This window comes from Zychaea mexicana, assembly GCF_025766255.1.
Source record: "Zychaea mexicana strain RSA 1403 chromosome Unknown BDB00scaffold_52, whole genome shotgun sequence".
In the NCBI taxonomy this organism is placed as follows: domain Eukaryota; kingdom Fungi; phylum Mucoromycota; class Mucoromycetes; order Mucorales; family Lichtheimiaceae; genus Zychaea; species Zychaea mexicana.
In genome coordinates this window covers 254553-277155 of record NW_026516715.1, presented here as the reverse complement: position 1 = coordinate 277155, position 22603 = coordinate 254553, and the positions used below count along the sequence as shown (strand labels likewise).

Below are 22603 nucleotides of genomic sequence, written 5' to 3'. Positions count from 1 at the left end.
GAGGAACACTGGGAAAGGCTATTTTGGCTTACGTGCGACGACTTGCAACGGTCGTGGTTTGCCCGAACACTGGCAGACCGGAACTACACTTGGCATCAAGTACGATCCCAGTTAGAAAAGGCGTTTGGTAACCCTTTCTATGTTTGGAAAAAACGGTACGAAGCACGCAGCATGCGCCAGAAGAAGGGCGAGCAAATCCGCTTGTACACCGAGCGTTTCCAGGAGGTTGCGTTTGATGCCGGGCTCGAGGATGGCGAGGAGCTAGTATGGAATTACGTTTCGTCCTTGGTCAAGACCATCCGTGAACGAGCATGGCAGGTTATTACCAATTACTACGGGTTGAAACAGCCCAACAACCTTTCACAGGTTGCCCAGCTTATCATGACAAGCATTGGGGAAAATAATGAAGCCGAATCTGATTCGTCGTCGTCCGATGATGAAAAGGTCAAGGTCCAACACCCACGCAAGCGCGGCCACAAGGGTAATAAATCGTTGCACATGGCTCATGGTCTCCACCAGGACAGCAGCAAACGGTTCAAGAAAGGCAATTGCCGCCTTCATCCCAAAGGCAATCACAATGAGAGAGACTGCGATCTTCTCAAAACGTTGATCAACCGCAAAGGTCCAGGTTTCACAGGCAACAACAACACCAACAGCGCCAGTAATAACACAACCAACCTATGCCGGTATTGCAAGAAGGTGCCGTACACACCAGGGCACAAGTGCCAGGAATTTTTCTTGGTCAAGGGCAAGCAACAGCAACATCAACAACAACCGGTTTTGAAGAACCGAGCTACCCGCATCGAAACGGCGGAGATCGAAGATGCAAACGAGGAAGAAGGGTACAAGCTCAACGTAGATATGGCCCAGCTAGATTTACAATGTAAGACACATTTAAACAACAGAAGTTCCTCACAATCACAGGCACAAACTGACTCTATTATCTTACCCATGCTTTTACAGAAGAACAAGCATCTGGCCCTACTTGATACTGGAGCGAACGCATCCTATATAGACATCAACTTAGCCAAAAAATATAATTTTGTCATAAATAAAAGTCAGTCCACCGAACCTGTTAAACTTGCTTCAAAAAACAAAACTGCTCCCATATATGGAATTGTGAAGAACGTTCCAATTGTCTACGGTACCAAAGAACTTACACATAGTTTCTATGTCATGGAACTTGCAGATGAAAATTTACCCATCTCAGTAGGCATGAATCTTGCTCCTAAACTTGGTATTGGTATCACCGGTCTAGAGCACAACTTCCCGACTTCTGCGTATGCACAACAGGAAGAAAAGGAACAGTTGTTAATGATGCACCCGAACCAAATAACTCACCAGCAGGAACAAAGGAAGAGCAGGAACAGTTCATGCAGGCAATTCAGCCTTATCTCGACGCCAACGCAAATATTCCCCCAACAGCGTTATATACTCTGCCTGAAGCAGAAGTACGACTTGATATGCCAGAAGGATTGACATCTTGGCGTCGGCAGTATGATTTACCGATTGCACATACACAAACTGTGCGAGACACTATTAATACATGGTTAGAGAATGGAACTATAGTTCAAGCACCAGCTAACACTGGATGGAATAGCCCACTCACTCTCGCACCCAAGAAAGATGAATTCGGTAATTATACGAATGACAAACGTCGAGTCTGCCTTGACACTCGTCATATAAATAAACACTTGCAAAACATGGAACGTTATGAAATACCTCTGTGTCGGGATATTTCTCGCGGTTACACAAGGCCAAGGTAATGACCACCATCGACATAACGTCTGCCTACAACAGATTACCCATCTATGAACCGCACAGACCTATCACATCCTTCACCTTCGATGGTGTACAATACATGCATCGCGGATGTTGCTTCGGAATCCGTCACATCTCATTTGTTTTCCAAAAATGCATGGCTACCTTATTCAAGGGATGCAGGATCACGTGAGTAACTTCATTGATGATATCATCATATACTCAGACTCAATGGAGGAACACGCTAAACATGTGGCAGCGGTCATCGATAAACTCACCAAGGTCAACCTAGGGATCAGCATCAAAAAATCCCACTTTGCACAAACAAGTGTCTATTTGCTTGGCTTTTGCGTTTCTGACCAGGCATCACCTTAGATACAAGGAAGGTCACCAACGTACAGCAAATAGAGCGACCTCGTACAGGTAAACAACTTCAAAGTTTCTTGGGAGTTATAGGATACCTCCGGGACCATATTCCTAGAGTGTCCACCATCACAGCTCCATTGGATAAGCTACGCAATGAAACATCTTTAGAGCACGTCTGGACAGACGAACAGGAAAACGCATTCCTCACACTTAAAAAGATCATCACACGCTTACCAATTATTCGCTATCCGGATTTGCGCCATCCATTCCAAGTTGCCACCGATGCATCTAACTCTGGTATTGCTGCCTGCCTATACCAAGTAATCAATGGAGAGACTCGCCATATCGCATTCATGGCACGCGCTTTATCCAAATCCGAGCGGAACTGGAGTACCACAAAAGAGAGCTAGGAGCCGTAATATTTGCATTACGCAAATTCCATAAATATCTTTGGGGAAACCACTTCACCCTGTACACGGACCACAAAGCTCTTACGTATCTGCATACACAAAAAATCGCCAATCCTATGATGATCAACTGGTTGGATACGTTGCTTGAATATAATTTCGACATCGTTCATCTACCCGGTCTGGATAACATCCTCCCCGATCGACTTTCTCGCCTTTTTCATACTGAAAAAGAGCTGGAAGGGGGTAATGCACCACGCATAAGAAAAAACCGACATTTATACAACCGTCGAGCATATACAAGTGCTGATTTACAGGAAATGCTAGTACCACCAGAAAACGAACGCGAAGATTTACTACTGACAGCACATTCCTTCGGCCATTTTGGTTCAGAAGCAATGACTGCGCGACTGCATGAGGACGGTATACACTGGCCTGCTATAAATAAAGACGCGGTCGAAATCGTTCGGAAATGTTCAGAGTGTCAAAAGTACAATATTGTAAAAAAGGGTTATCACCCTCTTCGCCCTATTTATGCGTACCTTCCAGGTGACCACTGGGCAATTGATTTAGCTGGTCCGTTAGAGACAAGCAATCGAAATAATAATTATTTACTAGTCATGGTCGACGTCTGCACACGTTTCACTGTTCTACGCGCCATTCCCGACAAAACACAAGAAACCATTACGAGCGTCGTTGTCGACGTATTCTGTAACTATGGCTTTCCGCGGTTTTTGCAATCTGATCATGGTACGGAATTCGTGAACCAACTGATGAAAACGATGGAAGAGAAAGCAGGGTTCTCTCATCGCCTAGTCACGAAGTTTCACCCTAGAGCCAATGGCTTAGCCGAACGCCACGTACAAACAGCGGTCAACATGCTACGCAAAATGATCAAAGGCGCTATACGTGATTGGGATATGTACGTCCCGGTGTCACAACTCGCCATCAACGCCAAACTAACAGAGCTACATGGGTCCTCACCTTACACTCTAATGTTTGCACGAGCAATGAATGGTTTTGAAAATTATGCCAACGATGATGTTCTGAGGCCAATGACAAATGATGAGCTATTAGGACGCATTGAAGAAATGGCAGGTGTTGTATTCCCAGCTATCGCTGAAAGAGTACAAGCCAAAAACAACTTAAAGAAGGGCAAGTTTGACAAAAAGTACAGATTAGTAAAATTTCCCACGCACAGCAAAGTGATGATTAGGGATATGAAACGCGGTGGGAAATTAGCTCCAGCTTATGAAGGACCATACACCGTAGTCAGGGAAACAAAAGGCGGATCATACGTTCTTATGGATGAACAAGGACTTTTAATGCCTAGAGACTTTCCTCCTTCACAACTCAAGTTAATTTCCGAAGACGAAATTGTTTCACTTGATGAGATACGCCAAGAAGGAAAAAATTGGTACACTGTTCAAGCAGTAGTAGACCACAAAGAACTGTCAGGTGGATATTACCTATACAGAATTCGATGGGAAGGCTATGATGAAAAAGATGACAGCTGGCTCCCTCCTGATAAGTTCAGTAGCCCACAGCGCATAGCTGAGTACTGGACGCGGCTTGGTACTGTTACACCAACAATGCAGAACAAAGCAATAACTGCTTCTGCACAACCATCCAAACGATCCGCACGATCGACACGATCCACATCGAAACGTGGTACTGCAACGCGGCCCTCAACGTCTACACGTCCATCACGTCAAAGCAAACGCTTAAAAGCTCGCCGTTATGAAGTTTTAAACTTCCATTAGTTCTCAAGACAAACGGTTATAATCTAACCTGGAAGGGGGTAATGTGGTAAACCACACTACTTGAGATTGATCCGGACAACTCACCCCACTCCGCCGTCTTCGTAACCATTAGAACGCAGTAGAGAGAACACCACACACACGGATGAATCACATTATTACATAATTAGCACCATATCGATAATCTCTCAAACATGGATTACCAATCGAGAATAACTCAGGACCAACCATTGTATACACATTGTCCTATTCTCGAGTTAGTCAGCACTTCCTTTGAATCTAGCTTATCTGAGTTGAGCGAAGTGTACCTGTCAAAGAGCGGATACCAAGTCCAGCACTGACAAAGGTGAGACTTCGCCAAACAAGGAACACACTGATCACGGCAAAGATGACTCTTTACAATCGGAAGACAACGTCCATTATCATGACCGACAAACTCAACCTTCCCATCCTTCTTCATCTTTGAAACATCCGAAATCCGGCATGTCCGCGATCCATTCATCAGTTCATCCAAACGGAAGTCTAGACACCATCTTCAACAGTATATAAAGGGTTGTGAATTCATTCAATAAAATCATCTGATATTTGACTCTCACTATATTTTCATATTGTCTCTTATTCAATCTTTTACTCTATCCACAACCCACGTTTATCACAATTGCTCACAAGCCTCAAGTGCCTGCGCACGATTCGAGCCTTGCAACACTTTTGCTTTCATAAGCTATGTCTCCAGAATACGCCAAATGAGCATTCTCCTTGGACGCATTGTGGTATATGAATACATAGCAAAAGTCAAATTTGGTTATGTTCTTCCAGTCACCCAAAGGGAGATTCTAGAAACCTAAGAAATGAAGAAAGAGTTATAAATGCTAAGCCTTCTTTTTATTGGTTATGATACATATTTATAACCCACCTGGCAAGGAAAGACCTTCTAGTAAGACAAATGTAATTGTCATGGCGGCAGATAAACAATAAGTGCTGAACAGAAACAAGTTGAACCAATTTTCCGAATCATATGCCAAACCAATGTAAGTCACGCCTGGAAGTGCTGTGATAAGAGGCAATACGTGCGCACTTAACCATAGATGAATGAAAGCTGCATGTGGAATAATAATACCCCTCTTCTCTTGATCCCTTGTGGATTTTCGTAGTAAGTTTCGCACTTCTGTACTTTTATGCACCAACATGTTGTATCCATCCTTGATTGTATTGTACGCTGCTGGTGCTTTTTCTGAATGTAAGCTAGTCTCCTTTTCGTTTCTCTTTGGATACTATGGTAACATTGTTGCCACTTAGGGTGCTCTCAAAAAGGGCGAAGCCCGTCCAGACGGGGTCTCAATGGCGAATAAACAATATCTATAATTTTTGTTATAAATAACAAAATTATGATATTCTTCTATTCTAGTCGAGCTCAGAATCTTCGATTCTTCGGGCGTCGACCTAATGGTTTAGCCTAGAGGAGGGATATGCTTATTACTATTCCACCAAGCGCCAACATATTGGTATTGGTATTAATTATTGTTTAAAAAAAATCACATTGGTAGAAAAAAAAATTATTGGTAACAAAATAAAAAAATTTAAATTAATAATTATAAAAATAATTCACACGATAATCAAATTTCTTTCATTATATAAAAAAAACTAATTAACAATATATAAAAAAACAGTTATTCTCTCATTAATATATTGCTATTAGTTATCTCCCAAATTAGAAGTAACATATTACCAAAACTGTCGTGGTCTGTACAGACATTTTGAGAGCAATTTTGCGGGCGTTCGAACTATGCTATTACTGTTTTCGTCCACATCTTCAAGAAGTATTAAAAGATATTGAACAAAAAAAGACGATTGACCATCAAAACAGTATAGAATGAATTCATTCCTTATTATAAATGCCTACCAAAAGCCTGGCTATATAAATAGACAGAAAAAAGAAATAATAAACGTTAACTATCATCGAAATCTATCCCTTTTTTATTTTATCCTTATACATCAACTTCGTTTATCTTCTTTTCTTATCATGAGCGCCAATTTTATTATTTGGTCTCCTGCTATGCAAGGTTTTAACAGAAGAAACAGTAGCCAGCCTATCCTATAAACACCTCCCACTACCCAACAGCAAGAATCAGAAACGGTTGAAGCCAGCGAAGGTTCTGACCTCGATCCAGTTGACTCTGGTGATGATAGGGAAGAAGAATCGACTGCTGACTGGATGGAAGAAGAAGAATCAGAGTTGATCCGCACTGTGGAAGAATACTATGCTCGCTAGAAGAACGGTAAAAGCAACCAAGAAAAAGGTGAATGGTGGGACAAGATCTACAACAAGTTCATTGAGGATACTAGTTCTGGACTTCGACGTAGCAGAAGTGCTTGCAAGAAGAAATGGTATAAGCTCCTTCGACGCTTCCAAAGACTCACTAGGGAAACGAATCAGACTAGAAATGGGAGGACCCTAATCAAGAGAGGTTCTCTCACTACGATGCGATGATGGCGTTTCTTCAAGATGATGCTAGTGTGATAGCGCCGGTAACGATCGATTCAAATCGTCAAGGCAACCTGGTTCGAACTCATGATGAAGCAAATGCTGGCAACTCTGTCACAGATGATGCGGAATAGCCACCAGCTCAGCGACGACGAGTTACAGTAACAACGACTTGGGCAGTGAGCTTTTGGAGGCGCATGAGCGGGGCCTTGAACAGCTGTTCGAAAAACTTGACAGCATTTTCGAACAGTTCACCGAACAAGAACGGACATTCGACGCAGAGCACAAAGCGGTCGATGAGCGACGTTTTTTAAGCAGCAGCTCTAAGCGATGGTCGATCTTGAAAACAGAAGAGCTAACAGCCAACAACAGTTAGAAGAAAGAAGGGTCAGAGCAGAGGAGCGGATTGCAGATGTAATTGCAGCACTTGTAGGATCCACCCGTAGTCAAAATTATGGACAGCAAAAGAACATTGAAGAATAAATGTATTTATTTGTGTTGCTTAGCATATCACAAATTATTTGACACTTGTACAGACTATAACGACTTATCGCATTCATACTTTGCGGAACCAATGCGAGGGTTATTGGTTCTAGAAAAACAAAAGAATCGATCGCAATAAATTCATGCATCGGAAATCGAGAGTAAACTTGAACAGACCATTTCGGACAAGTGATATGCTTAAAACAAATTGGGTTTTCAAAAACGTATATTATTGTGGTTATATTGAACCTATTATGCTTGACGCCGGCCAGAATGACGTGCTTGTAACTCATCCTTCAGTATGTCGCGTTTGGCATTCCCTGCTTGACGTAGCTGCCCGTACTTTAGCTTCGGTTAAAATGTCGTCTTGTTCGACAGAGATAGACGGCAGGCTGGAAGTATTTGATTCCGTGTTTACTGTTGCGGTTTCGGCAATTATTACTATCTTCATTTTCTTCGGCTATTCTACAATGCGCGTCGACTTCGGCAATGCTCACAAAATGATGGTCATTAAGCTCCTGATCAAGTCATCAATGTTATCCGGGAGTTCGTTGCCCGGTCAATCGATGCAGATATTATGGAGGATACAGCAGACATAGATGGTGGTGGCGAAATCTACAGGGTTCAACTGGTACAAATAATGTTTAAGGAATCGCCAACGCGGAGTGAGCGCACCAAATACATGTTCAATTGCCATACGCTGTGACGATAAAGCATAATTAAAGTCTTTCTTGGCTCGATCTCGTGTGTTTCTTGGATAAGGTGTCATAATGTACTTGCGTTGAGGATAAGCGAAATCTGTTAAATGCAAAAAGTATATTTAGCATAAACTTGTTAGTAGACATAATTTATAAATCGTCTTTACATTCCTGCAATAATGTATGAGCCATTTGGACGTTTGGTATCTGGATCATTTTTTAAATCTCTTGCATGATCCGAATTGGCAAACACCCGAGAATCGTGTGCACGACCTTGTATCATGACAATATATTAGCAAGGATACAATTACGAAAGAAAGTTGTGATTTTTGAACGTTACCTTTTCACCAACATAAACCGTCAGAAACCGCTGCTGTGCATCGCATACAGCAAGGAGGTTCATTGAATGATGGTTTTTGCGATCCATCCAGCTTATCCCACTATGATTTGGCTTGTGGATAAACACTAGCTTCCCATCCATAGCCCCAATAACATTTACCAAATTGAGTCTTGCTACCGCTCTTGTTCGATCCGATGCGAAAACTACTCTCGCAAAGTCGTCTGCGTTTCTCTGTATTTCTTCCGGGGTTCGCGGCCATCGGATCATCCTTCCGAGTATGTTCACCATTGCTTGCATATAGTTCCGGCTGAAATTCCTGTACAAACCTAGCGAGAAACCAAAACGAGTACTAAACAAACGGTATCCAAGATGCGTGTTTGCGTAGCGCCATAGAACACAAGCAATTTGAATGTACGGTGGAGTGGCACGAGGAGAGTTACGCTGAAAAGCTGGATCTTGCGACAGCATATCCACTAACCAATTGAACGTAGCCTTGTTCATACGATAATGAGCCTTGTAGCTGTTTCGTGGGTTGTCGTCATCCGTCAAGTTCTTGTGCCCGATTCTCCAGTAGTCCATAGATCGCTTTGCTTGACATGAACCACGAACTTGGCGAAAATGGAGAGGGGAACCAATATAAGCATACACTTCTGGAAGGAAGCCTAATGTTTGGAGCGATGCTTCGGCCATAGTAATCATAAGAAGCCAAAACAGTCGACGTCTTCGTTCACTGATACGGCGACGGCGTTGGGTACCCTGCTCGCGATTAGTGTGAATGAGTGATAAACGGGAGTTGTTGTCCATCGAAAAAAAGAAAATTAATAAGATTGGTTTCTTTATATTTTTTGTGGTTCTTATTATATTCTAAACACGATCAGATTAAACTCGCATCTTCTAAGAACATGTTTTTCAGCGAAACCTATCTGTACTATTGGAACCATAGACAGGTGCAGAAAAAATGATACATTTTCTGCTTTTCCAAACTCAAGTCGATTGCCGTTGCATAAATGTGACACACATTTTCCTTTTTGAGTTCGGAGCGCGGCGTCGTCTCAACAATTTGTTGAGACGACGATTCGCTCAATTTGCTAAATAGGCTGTTTGTACGATGTATTGTGTAAAAGAAATTGGGTTGCCACACATTTTTATTACTTCTAAACCTTTCCGCTTCGTGGCCAACCTGTTTTTATAGAATGAGTTGGTTGGTTGGATTTTGCTTGTCATGGTACAATTTTATTAAACTCTGTCATCCAGTTTGTCCCAATGTATGATAGCTTGATTGGTATGAGTGAACATGCTTTTCAAAATATGGCTCAATTTGTTTATTCGTCGGCAAATCAGTTTCTAATGCTGTACGTGATTGTGGTTGTGAGGAATCACATATAATACAAGGATAAAATTTCCACTTTCCGTTAAAAAGCTAGACTTATTGATTCAATTCTCTTATCAGAAGCATCCTCATTTCGTAAAAGTTTCCCATTTCCATAATTTATAATACACTTCCCGAGCACTCTTATCAAAAGAACAGCTATTTTGCACAGCATATAATAAAAATCGCTTTATTCATTTACTAGATGATTTATAGAAATGTGTTTATTTCATTCGATAAAAAAATGATAAGCAAAAGCTCGACACTGTGTCTTTGTCAATGCACACCTATAGTATCACCTTTCATGGAATTCGATATCTCAAGAAGGCACTTGTGAACCGCTGTATATAAGCTTGTTACTTTAAAAATACCAAAATTGCAAATATCTGTAGCCGTCGTAAGTACGACGATGATGATTTATCAAAAGTTGGCCTGAAGGCTGTCGTAGTAAACAATGAGATGCTGATCCGTGTTTGCGCACATTGATCAAACCATAAGCTTATCGCCGTGAAGGTGTTGGTGTTTAACACCCAATATCGAACTTGAAGTCACGAGTAACGTTCCAGCGACAATTGCCATTTTTTTTCCACATCCAGAGTCACTTGTGGTTATCTTCGAATGGCCATAATTTTGCCTTGGCTTCAAGACGTGCCAATGTGCCATCCACTACTGTATGTAATCGCTGTCAAAATGACAATGATAAGATATTTGTCTACCGTAGGTTTATGCAAACAAGTAAACTATTCAGAAACACAGTATCGATTCACGAAAGAACTCGACACCGCATTTTTTTCATCAGCCAGCAATCGTCAGCTTTCAGGCTCTTGATACTGTATGTTTGTTTTCCCAGATACCGACTGGTAAATCCTTGTCGTTTTAAGCTCCCGATTCGGTACATGTTTGATGTACATACAGTACATACTCTATAGAAGGATGACGACATTGTGAATATGTACTATCAATGGTAAAGAAGATTTGATGCAAGATAAGTTTTGAAATGCTTCTTTACCTTTCTAATCCTAGTATGCTATGCATATACATATTTCTGGTTCAAAGCACAGTTTATGGCAACTCCTTCTGATCTTGTCCGGTTTGCTTTGGAATAGTACATAAGCTGATGAATGAATAGAATGGGAGAATGCTACACTGAAACTTTCTAAAGAATCACATGCCATCCCCGCTTCTATTCTTATTGCTGTGTATAGACTAGTCTACAAGATCATGCTTTGATGAATGCATGAGCGGACCGAACAATGATACATACCGAGCAACTTGTTATCAAATGATCCACATGAAGGGCAATGCGATCAGAATCCACATCGGGTATATCGGTCGGTATTTTTGCGTTTATCATAAGCTTTTTTAGCTCATTAGTGCGTGAGACAAGGGGAAAGACCTCACCGTCATCATGGATAGAGACATCAAACCGTCACATGCATGTTCGTTATATCGAGTAATTCTTGTTTTTTTCTACCCTCTGATCATCGGTAGATAAAGAAACATGCCATTTACTTATATGTGGAAGTATTATTACTCGTCAAGCTTCCACGTGTGTACAAGCAGAAGAAAATGATAAGGTTACTTTTTCAACAATAACATTAAAAATGGTATATTTTGGCGAAAAAGAGACCGAGCCGTGGGGAGGGATTAGGGGAAGGGGTGCTTAAACGTCATTCGATTATATAAAATGCTGCATACAGTATATACTTTATATATTTCTTCGCGTGGCATTATTGCTGCGCTGGCGGTGGTAGAGGTAGTGGTTATATTAAAACGTCGCATGATGCACGCAAAAGGAAAATCTTGCATTAGATATCTAGATGCCAGCGTTTGCTGTAAAAGTCTTCCACATGACGAGCCGAGAAGCTCAGGGTATACAGTAATGGTAGGTACTTTGCTGGTAGTATTAGTGGCCTTATGCATTTTGTGTCTCGCTTGTCCCACACATGCATCCTTAACAAGTACGGGTGTACTACCACACAAACATGTGGTTAATTTTTGTCAAGGTTGAGTAACACAGGGTGGAACCAATAGATGCATCCAGAACATAGAATATGGAAGAATCCGTCCAGCGATCTCCAAGCATCATTCACTTTTTGTGCGTGCGTGTTAATAAAGAATTTTGACACAAAGCAACACCACCCTTCTTTCAAGGGTTCACGCTGCTCATGCTGCTCCTGCTGCTGAGGATGATGATGTCAGTGCCTCTGCCCTCTCTCTCTCTTACTCTCTTTATACTCTCTTTGATTTGTTCCAGGGCAAAAATTGCTTCGGAGTCAATCTTAGTGGCCATGTTTGTCTTCTTTGTGCCGAAATGTTCTACGCATTTGTTTGTTGCACCGACTCACACCGAGATAATTTACATGAAGCTGCACACTTGTTCACAAGCAGTGGGATGATGATACAGTAGGTGATCGAGCACCAATCCAACTGCAGCACGACAAAGATGCACACACGACGGCCACAATGATGAGATGATGTGGGAAATGCTGGATTGTTTGTCATCAAGCAAGAACAACAACAACAACAACAAATAGAATAATAACAATGAGGTACTTTCCTTTTTGCGTTCCGCGGAACTAGTTTTTTTTTTTTAGTTTCAGGTACCCTTTGTCGCCCCTTCCCTCTCCCCCACATGTGACTTCAACGTCATGGTCTAGTTGACGACCGGATGGATTGGGCAAAGACAAGCAGAAGCTTGGTGATAAACCCTCAGACTGATAGATGGCCATCCATCCTCCAACTGACGCTGATCCGTGGGCTCTGACTTCTTGCTGGGATGTTGCTGACGACCTGGCCGCAAATGAGAAAATCCGCTGAATACGAAACCAGCAAGTTGAAAAAAAAAAATTGTCGTGTGTGCTGGTGAACCATTCAATTAGCAGCAGTTCTTTTTCAAGAATAAAGAAAAAAGGAGTGTTGTGTGTGTGTGCGTGTGTCTGCTCAATAACACATTGTTTGCCTTCTCTTTCGAACTCTTTTACTCTCTCTTTCTCTCTCTCTCTCTGCTCTTGTTACATACACGCAACACAGGTACAACAACTTTTCAGAATCCTTTTCCCCCCCCCCCTTCTTTCATCACGTCTCTGCAATCCTGATCTTGTGTATGTGTGTGGGTTTTTTACTGATCGCTTTTTCATCACCGGTCGTAACCATATTAACAGCTTCAATTCAGGCGCGTTACTCCACCTCCTCCCCCCCCAATGCAAAGCATAATCACAGGTGCGACAACCACATTCCAGCATTGGTCTTGTTTTTATTCAAATCTCTCAATTGACGCATTGTCCCCTTGTATACTTGTAGTGAACCAGACGAACGCACGGGACGATATAACCAGCATCATTACACCTCGGTACATACATTGCACACTCTCTTTTACTGTCTTACTCCTACACACACACACACACACTGTCTGACTCGCTCACAAACAAATAAAATGTGCACTATAGACCGAACGACAACGACGTCGAAGACCTCGAAGACCTATCATCATTAGCAGCAGACGGCCTGATCCGGCTACGCGACCATCCTGAAGACGAACGGCCCAAAGAAAGTGTTAGATTCGCTCAAGAATCGTTGCACAGCTACCGGTTTTCATCATCCACAAGTGCAACTACCCGCACAGATCTGGCCGAAATACGCAAGAGCTTGATGAATCGTTCAATTGACTTTATGAAGCATAAATCCACATCGCTCAAGACGCCCGACACCCTTCCTGCACATTACCATCCATCCACCCTGTTAAACAACGACGACACGAACGACTTGGCCTACAGCAGGAGCAAAACAAAGAGCGTCGGATACAGTCCAGTAGCATCCTTCAATGTCGAGCAATATCGCGCCTCTCGACGTCGGCGACGGAGTAATCCTATGCCGGATATCCAAGAAGGAAAACTCTCAAGGCCTGCATCGCCTGTAACACCAGATGATGTCGATCTCGTCACCGAACAATTAAAGCATCTCAACCACAACAGCCATCATGATCACCATCATCTCTCTCATAGCAATAACAATAACCATGACATCAGTCATCATACCGAGTCGCGCGCTTTCATCAACGACACAAACATCTCCTCTTCCTCGTATTCTTCATACTCCTCTTCTTCTTCCTCGGAAAGTGACTCAAACCCTTCTACTGCTGCTACAACTCCTACGCCCCCTGCTCCTACTACTACAAAGCGACCGGGCATCCAGCGCAAAGTGTCGACATCCGCCAACATCTTTCCACATCCAGCACTACACAACACATCCAGATTCCTGCCACAGAACCAAGCCATTCTAACTACCTACGACGATTGGCGAGTCATACTTTCAAACGACATTGCAGCACTTGTGCTGGTGGGTATAGGCGGTAGCTGCCGAGGACTCGTGGGCAAATCCGTTGTCGACTTTATCGAGCCATCCTACCGAAACCGTTTCCTAGATATGGTAACAAGGCGACGAGAGGAGCTCAGCCATCTTGAAGACAGCACTGGCGGAATGGTTCTTGTTTGCGGAAACGTGGTATGTGCACGCGCCCTTTCTATGTATATCCAATCCGCGGGTGATAAGAAACAAGTATTATACAACAATAAGCTTACAATATAAAATACCGAATGCATAAATATAGCTACCTATTGTAAAGCAGGATGGTTCCAGATCGGCTGCGTCGCTGTGGCTCAAGGAAAAGCGGAACGATGCCGGCTCTCCGGTCTATATCTGGATCTTTGAAGAGGTGTTTGAAACAGTCACTCACATCACCGTCAACATGCAGGTAAAGAAACTCATTCATCTCAAACAGATTAGATGGTTCTGAGCAAAGCGATTGACTCTCTTGCTCTCTTCCGCGGGTTTGTTTTATCGATAATCAGGGTATCATCCAATACACAGATGAGTGTGTCCACGAGCTCTACGGCTATGAACCCGGCGAACTGATCGGCAAGTCAGTTGACATGTTAATTCCCTCGCTTAACCATGTACAAGACATTAGCCGGTTGCGCTTTTTTGGCAGCAGAACAAAGCTTGGAGCGCATTTTCCCATCATTGCCAAAATACACACCGTATCAAAAGAGCCCGAGTGTTTCACGCTGCGAATCACATCGATACCAATGATTGCCGGACTCGTGACCATCCGCAAAGATGGCACTATAGAAGGCTGCAATGCTGTCTTTGCCAGGTACATGTTTGGTCTTTCACAAGAAGAACTTGTAGCTACCGACATTGCAGACTTGATGCCTCAAATACCAACCTTGCTCAGCTGCTTACAGCGCGACGACCTGCTGCAGCACGGCATCATTATCAACAGCCTAATATGTCGCAAACTGATTGCAGACATGGACAATGAAAAGCTCTTGTCGTCTCTTCCTAATGCCGCCGCTGCCAACAACAACAACAACAACAAAACCACTACCAGCAATATTCGACGTCTCACGCACGCTCCTAACGGTCAAATCCTACCTGTTTTACTGGCCGTTCATCGTGACAAAACACCATTCGAGATCCAGCTACAGCTAAAGCTTGTTGAAGGCTCAGACGACCTATGTGCTTTGTGGATCACCTTTGACCGAGAAGCGACCTTTTCACGATGTGGCCATATCAACTCAACATATAATCCACCACTCGAAATCAAACAACATGACGGATTAGGCTTACCGGCAGCCAAACGACCGCCTCCTCCTCCTGATCCGGCACCAGACTCACAAGAGCCAGAAAAGCCATTACCTGCAGCGGCAGCATCAGAAACAACAACAACAACATCAGCAGCAGCAGTAGTAACCCCATCGTCACCACAGTCAATAGAAGAAAAAGCTGAAAAGTCAAAGCAAGAAGCGACGACAGCAGTTGAAGAGCGGCCTTCACGCATCATTACCAGTTTCTCTCGACCTACTTATATCTCTGCTTCACAAACACCCGGAGCTGCGGTCCCGTCGTCTCCTATTTCACCATGCACACCACGCTCTCGACCCTCTTCACGACCCCCATCCACACAAGTAGTATTACCCGACTATTCAGCACAAACAAACGCAACGACGATAGACGACTACACGATTCTGGACAACCTGGGCCAAGGTGCGTACGGCCTTGTCAAGCTTGCAGTCAAAAGGGATGACCCAGAGCAGAAAAAGGTTGTGATCAAGTACGTGATCAAGTCCCGGATCCTGGTAGACTGCTGGACCAAGGATCGCAAGCTCGGTGTCATTCCGGTCGAGATCCACATTCTGCACACGCTTCGCAAGATCCCACACAAGAATTGCAGCGACATGCTCGACTATTTCGAGGATGACGACCACTACTACATCGTTATGGGCTTACACGGCGTTGGAATGGACTTGTTTGACTATATCGAATTAAAGAACGGCATGATGGACGACGAGATCCGGGATATTTTTAAGCAAATTGCCGAGGCTGTGCGCCACCTGCACGACAACAAAATTGTCCACCGCGATATCAAGGACGAAAACGTTGTGCTGGACCAAAACGGGGGTGTGCGACTGATTGACTTTGGCAGCGCGGCCTATCTGAAAGGACGACGGTACGATACATTTGTGGGCACATTGGATTATGCAGCACCGGAGATCCTGGCGGGTCAGACGTATGAGGGACCGGCCCAGGATATTTGGGCGCTCGGTATCTTGCTGTACACGCTTGTGTATCGCGAAAACCCATTTTATGACATTGACGAGATTTTGAGCCACGAGCTGCGGGTCCCGTTTGTACTATCTGATGGTAAGTGGGGTCAACTTGTTCATATAAAAATGCAAGGGAACACCCATTTTTGACTTTTTGTTTGTTGTTTGTGTTACGCGATTTAGGCTCGCTGGGCCTGATTAAGAAGATGCTGGATCGCAATGTGGATCAACGACCTAATATTCACGCGGTGCTGGCACACCCGTGGTTAAACTAAGAAACTGATATTATGTGATTTAACCCTCCCCTCCCCTCCCCCTCCCTCATTCATCCTCTTATACTCGTCTTCACTGTAGATTTTCTTCCATTTTTTAACTCGCGTTTACCCACACACTACCCAACCACCCAAATGTATACAACCCACAGCATCGCATCTTTCTTTTTTCTACTTATGATAGATATACGGCATTCTTGTGTTTTTCTACGATGATGGTTTTTTATCTATGATATACAAATCAACTCAAAATAGGTTCATCTATTGTCAGAGCATATGGGAGGTTGTGGCGTTTCTGGTCAGTTTCTTCTTGTAGCGATAAAGGTTGGGGCAAAGGTTTGGAGCCAGTGACGGTTGCCAGGTCGAGTGTCTATGTTACGGTGGAGGTTCTTGTATGCCAATGCCGAGTTATTTTCTTATAAGCTTCAAGATCTTTTTGATCTGACAATACTTTTTTTTGCTTTTGCTTTTGGTGAGGAAAAGAAGATAACGCTGCTGCTTGTTGGACGTCATCGTCGTCGATTTCTAAAGTCACTCGTTCCTGACTGCTCGCAAGGTCCAATAGATCCAGTTCGTCTTCATATTCCAAATCACCCTATAGCACATACGGATATAACGCCAGCCTTGTCATGACATTTGTAGATGTTGTCGTCATTCTGGTGTCGCATAGCGTTACAGACAACAAAGCACGGCCACTGTCGCGCTCTATCGAAAGGGTTGAAAATCGCACTTGGTTGATCTTTAAGCACATCCTATGCGCCTGGTTTCTTCGTATAAGCATAATTAGAGAATAGAGTGTTTTTTATGTTATACTCGCGGTCGCTACCTCGCCTCGCTCGGCTGAATGAGCCTCTTTTGAATCGCCTATGTGTCATTTAACAGGCACGTTTCGCAAGGGCAAGGCCCCCAAACCTCCATCTGCAGCGGCAGTGGGCATGCCAGATGGCAAGCTAGTACAAGCCATAATGTCAAAAGTGTAAGGCGGGAGAAGTGTGGTAGGATGGCAACCGATGGAGGCCAGACCGCTACGACATGGTTCCCCGACAGTTGAGTAGTGTTCGTCTGTATCCATTTGACCACAATAACCCAGAAAGCGCTACCTAATACCAAGCGCTCGTCACATGAGCCTATTGTCTGATCCCTTGATTCAGCAAGAACCCAAGTAGCAGTGGTGATGATGACCTGTACGGAAACACACGCCAATCAAAAGCACCCCCCAACGTCAAGGGCCCCGTCAACCATTAGGAAGAATCCTGTGCACACATAGTCAATATACATACATACGTATCTTGCGTTACAGATAAACAAGGTAATATCATTGCTGCTACATTTCTTCTATTACATTTTATTGCTTAAAATCCCTTGCCGATACCAGTCTTGTCAATAACAGCCTTGATAGCCGTACCATCTTCCTCACATAGTTCGGGATGTACATAAAACAACGTTTTCGGTTTACCAGGTTTTCCGCTAACCTGAGCGGTTGCCTTGGAAGGGTCGGTCAGCATAAGCGATGTGAATATCCGTGTGGCAGGTGCAAGGCTGTCGATAGGTACAGTTGTTTGATGGTCCTTGGCCCAGAAGCTGAGCGTATGTAAAGTCAGCTCGTTGCCGTTCTGACTGATTTTGGTGACATAGGGCGACATGACCCACTGGATAAGACCAGTCGAAGCTGCACTCGTCGCAACGGCCGCACCGACAAGGGCTGCCTTGGCAACGAAGGGTACAGGAACGTCAATGGCAAAGACAAATGGCGAAATGCCCGTGCCGAGGCCAAGGGATGTGACAGAGAATAATTTTAATTTTTTGGCGACATTGGCGAGAGGGCCCTTGTATATCGTTTCGTTGGGCGTGGTAGCTGCAGTATGTGTAAGACGACGCTGGTGTAAAAGAAGTGCTGATCGTAGCATGTTGACAACTTTATGTGGTAAAGGGGTTGAAGTAACAGTGGCTTTTGCTCTCAGACATAAATTATCAGTTTGGCTTTTACCAAACACCTCCGCTAACTAGCTAGCTAGCTAGGATTATAACCAGCAATAGTTTAGTGATCATGTTCCCAAGTAAACGCATATTGGATACATATTTTGTTTATATTATACAAAAGATAGAATACAGGAGCTTCTCCCAGTAGAGTAACCAAGTGAGGCTATCTTATTGGGGCTTGCCTTGCAAAAATTCGGCACGCACACGCTCGTAGAATGAATCATCAAGGAAAACCGAAGCAGCTGTTCTTGACAAGGATCGAGCAGCACGAAGGGTATACTGATGTGCTTCTGGTGTTCTTGCAGCCTTAGTAAACTCCACTGTATGATTGGCAGCTGTGGTTCCAATCTCAAATCTATAAAACAAAACAGTTTAGATTTACTGCTTTCTTTCCTGCTTGACAGTAAAGAATAAATTGTGATATATGAATATTATTTACCCAGGGTGGAGTGTCGGAACTACGTAGCTGAAGTTACCCATATCTGACCAAAGCGAGATTAGAAAAACAAAAAAGGCGATGAATACAACAAGGGACAGAAAAGAGCTTACCTGTGCTACCGCTAACTACAGTTTCTTCTACCGATCGAGGGAAGAACTGGGCGCCTTCTTGCTTCATATAATCAATATACGAGTATCCCAATTCTGAGTTCTGGAACACATCTATTGCATGAAACACATTAATCAGCTAAGAATATCACCAATAGCTACACTGTTAACAGATATTTTACCATCAATGGCACCGTATGGAGCCCAAGTCAACTTCAATTGACATTGAGTAGCACCAGCAGCGGCCTTGAAGCAGTTTTCAACCTTTTCTTTAAACTCCCTTAATTGGGCACGCGTAACTGCTCGGCAGTAAAAGCGACCAGCAGCATAATCTTTTTTTTTTAATGTGAGTTAGGTTAGCTCGGCTACGTTAATTAAAAAACTGCAACGAGAACAATGAGAACCCAGTATACCAACCTGGGATTACATTGGCCTATTGTAAATGAAGAAATACACGTATATACTTAATTTTAAAGATCACTGACTATCTTAATAACAACAGGTTTTGAAAATGATCGACTTACCGATTTGCCACCGTCTGTGATAATACCATGGACTCTTCAAAAGTCATAAAGAAACAATGTTGAGCTATACTGTGACAAGCTACGCGTTATTCGAGGGGGTAATATATCCAAAAAGGATATCTGTAACCCACCTGTTGGTTGTCAAAGTTTGCTGTCTCAACATGGAAACGTTGTTCCAGCCTTGCATAAATGCGTCCAAAGCATTGATACCATCCCAAGGCTTCATGCCAGCATGGGAAGCCTTTCCAAAGAATTCCACTTTAAGAGCATCCAAAGCAAGCATCTTGACAAAAACACCATTAGCAGGACCAGGGTGCCTTGAGAAGGATAGAAAAGAACGAACGGATATGTTAGAGAAAAGCTTCGGGACGGTGTAATAGTAAGGATGTATATAGATACCGTCAAGTCCGATATATACTCACAGCATCATGGCAACATCCACGCGGCTTTGTACTTCACCCTTTTGGACAAAGGTAATCTTACCAGAGGTCGACTCCTCGGCAGGGGTGCCTTCAATAATAGAAACGATATGTCAACGTAAATGGAATGAAAGGAAACAACCAAAGCAAAAGACTTTTTTGTACATCTTTGGTTATTCGATATTTACCGTACAAAACAACAGATCCTTCGATCAAGCCATGCTCCAAGAGCGCTTTAGTGGCAATTGCACAAGCCAATCCGCTAATAGCAATAAGATTATGACCACATGCATGTCCAACGCTAAAAGAAAGAAAGGACAATCATTAGCTCGAAAGCCTATTTATACCATAGCAACACGCTCAAATTACTACGTTATTTACCCTGGCAATGCATCAAACTCGGAGCAGTAACCCATTCTGCGACCCTTTGTGCTGTTTGCATATTCTGCAATAAAGGCCGTGGGCATACCAGCTGCTCCACGCGTCACACGGAAACCCTTTCCTTCAAGATAGTTGCACAACAAGTGAGAAGCATTGAACTCGTGTTCACCAAGTTCAGGGTTGTCGTGAATCTACATGTGTACAGTGTTCATGGCAAAAAGAGTTGCTTTTCATTATTTTCACCCCGAAATGAGCATTTTGGGAGACTTTGAAAAGAAGTCAGGAACAGGATCAAGAAAACAAACCTTGATACTAATTTGGCGAAGCTCGGCATCAAGACCGTTAATGGTCTCGGTAATGACCTTGTCAACAGTTGCGTTCATGGTTTTTTGGAAGAGACAAGAAAAAGTTTAAGAAAAAAGAGGAGGAACAAGATACCCGAATTAACGCACGAAACCTTTTTATTCGGGGACATATCTTCCTTATAGCTATCTACTGTCTTGTCGTGCAGAATGTGTGTAACTCTAACTTTGACATCCGATATGGGTAATGCGTTAGGTGGTCCCCGATGTGCCGGAGATCTCCAGTAGTTGCTTTGCTTTTCTGTGAAAGACCATGAAACAGCAGTGCCAAGTCACAATGTTGTAATCAGCAATGATAGCTTTCATTGCAGCATTGATTAAATGTGATATTATACTATAATGTGCTCATTTCTACAATGTTATTTATGATATAATAAACGTTGAACCTGAAAATCGAACGAATCGGTCCTTGGATACTGAAAGCTAATCTTAAAAAAAAAGTAGTTTTGAGTAACACAACAGCACGAACATACCGATCACCGTGTTAAGCTGTTACAGTGTGGTAATCTACATACACGCAAAGAAAACTGCTAGTATTACTACTATTCGTTGATCTTTCGGCACATTATTCGACAAGTCCACACTATCTATATGGATATTATAAGGCCATCACTAAATCACAAGCATGATTCATGAAGGTTTATATCAGACAGCTACAGAAAAATACAAAGGGAGCAGGGTTTAGTTCTAAAATCCTTGTTGATATCACACATTTTTCTGCTATCGCTCTTCGAATTACATAGTTAATAGGACTTAACGGTATACGTATGCAGGATCCGTTAATTTTCACACCTCTTCAATTTCGCACAAAACTTGGTGATCTTATTTTTGGAATGAACAGGTGACCACTGTACACAACTACGCACGATTACCTTTGGATGGTAGTTCAGCTGGTGTCAGAATACAGTGCTGCTGGAGGGTTGCTTACCTCTGTTGATAATCTCTCCTTTACAACAAACAGCGGCAATACTCTTACTTTGACCATTGAAAAAGACAGTTTATATTTACAGACACCTTGTTAAAAATAAAATTATGACGAGCCGCCAAAAAACTTATGTTAGCCAGACACCCACATCGAAAGGCTCGGCACTATGTTGTGCGAGCTCTACTACCGTGTGATATGCGGGTGTTGCTGTTGTTGCTCTCTTGCTGCTGCTCGCTCTTATTGAACCTGTTCTTGATCACCAGCGTTGCTGCTTCCATATCTGCTAATATTGGGTAAGGTCGCTCTTATAAGGAAGTGACATTTGTTATGGTGGGCTTATACAATTAACAACGCATCCGAATCCTGATTTTTCAATATACCGCCGTTTTGATTGCGGTAATAGTTATACGACCACAATACCGCAAATTTGGGACGCATCACACGGTAAATTTGTTCTTCTCATCCATCCTTTCTTTCTTTCCAACTCCATACTCTCTAGACAACTATCAAGTTCTAGTAAGAGGTCTTTTTGTTGCTTTGTCTTTTTTCCGCTCGACAGAGCCAAGGGGAACGACAAGGTCTCAAAATCGTCTGCCGCTGGTCGCAAAATGTACTCTTTATTAAAATGTAAATAAAAAACAAAAGTCAAGATAACGGAAATCTTCCGTCCATGAACTTCTTCCTTTTGATTACTCGTCTTTGGTGAGCCGGCAGATGAGTGCCAGTGAAAATCTCATCAGTTGACGCTACTTGTTTGTGCCATTCCATATAATTCCATGCCATGTCTAAACTGCTTGCTGTTGGTTTAACCATCCGCCTCGTGCATGCTGCCCGTATCAAACTATGTCAAATACTTGCATAAATACGAACGTGTGTGATACCCTTGATTTAACTGCACATCCACATCTCCTCGCGAAATA

At 43.0% G+C, this 22603-nt stretch overlaps 5 protein-coding genes across 5 annotated transcripts; 3 read left to right on the top strand and 2 right to left on the bottom strand.

Annotated features, from left to right (window-relative positions):
• The first annotated feature begins 10327 nt into the window (after window positions 1-10327).
• On the top strand, window positions 10328-10985 carry BDB00DRAFT_830744 (uncharacterized protein). Its single transcript, XM_053124063.1, has 3 exons — window positions 10328-10589; window positions 10676-10761; window positions 10931-10985. The coding sequence occupies exons 1-2, from the start codon at window positions 10392-10394 to the stop codon at window positions 10745-10747; spliced, it is 270 nt and encodes an 89-aa protein (XP_052978281.1). The 5' UTR covers window positions 10328-10391; the 3' UTR covers window positions 10748-10761; window positions 10931-10985.
• A 1884-nt stretch (window positions 10986-12869) lies between these two features.
• BDB00DRAFT_873852 (uncharacterized protein) lies at window positions 12870-16549 on the top strand (the record flags this gene model as incomplete). Its single annotated transcript, XM_053127148.1, has 6 exons — window positions 12870-12888; window positions 12970-13018; window positions 13116-14169; window positions 14276-14419; window positions 14517-16371; window positions 16458-16549. 6 exons carry the CDS (start codon window positions 12870-12872, stop codon window positions 16547-16549), a joined length of 3213 nt encoding a protein of 1070 aa, XP_052978280.1.
• A 1164-nt stretch (window positions 16550-17713) lies between these two features.
• On the bottom strand, window positions 17714-18544 carry BDB00DRAFT_466108 (uncharacterized protein). Its single transcript, XM_053117481.1, has 2 exons — window positions 17889-18544; window positions 17714-17799 (listed from the first exon to the last, which is right to left on the bottom strand). The coding sequence occupies exon 1, from the start codon at window positions 18451-18453 to the stop codon at window positions 17899-17901; it is 555 nt and encodes a 184-aa protein (XP_052978279.1). The 5' UTR covers window positions 18454-18544; the 3' UTR covers window positions 17714-17799; window positions 17889-17898.
• Window positions 18545-18694: 150 nt separating this feature from the next.
• BDB00DRAFT_766227 (uncharacterized protein) lies at window positions 18695-20779 on the bottom strand (the record flags this gene model as incomplete). The annotated part of the gene is made up of 11 exons (XM_053119577.1): window positions 18695-18881; window positions 18966-19008; window positions 19076-19186; window positions 19255-19404; window positions 19490-19505; window positions 19597-19630; window positions 19728-19913; window positions 20019-20106; window positions 20204-20316; window positions 20397-20587; window positions 20702-20779. 11 exons carry the CDS (start codon window positions 20777-20779, stop codon window positions 18695-18697), a joined length of 1197 nt encoding a protein of 398 aa, XP_052978278.1.
• A 900-nt stretch (window positions 20780-21679) lies between these two features.
• Window positions 21680-22338, top strand: BDB00DRAFT_830732 (uncharacterized protein; the record flags this gene model as incomplete). Its single annotated transcript, XM_053124062.1, has 2 exons — window positions 21680-21976; window positions 22087-22338. Coding segments are annotated over exons 1-2 (392 nt in total), but the record flags the coding sequence as incomplete, so codon positions are not given.
• Window positions 22339-22603: the final 265 nt, after the last annotated feature.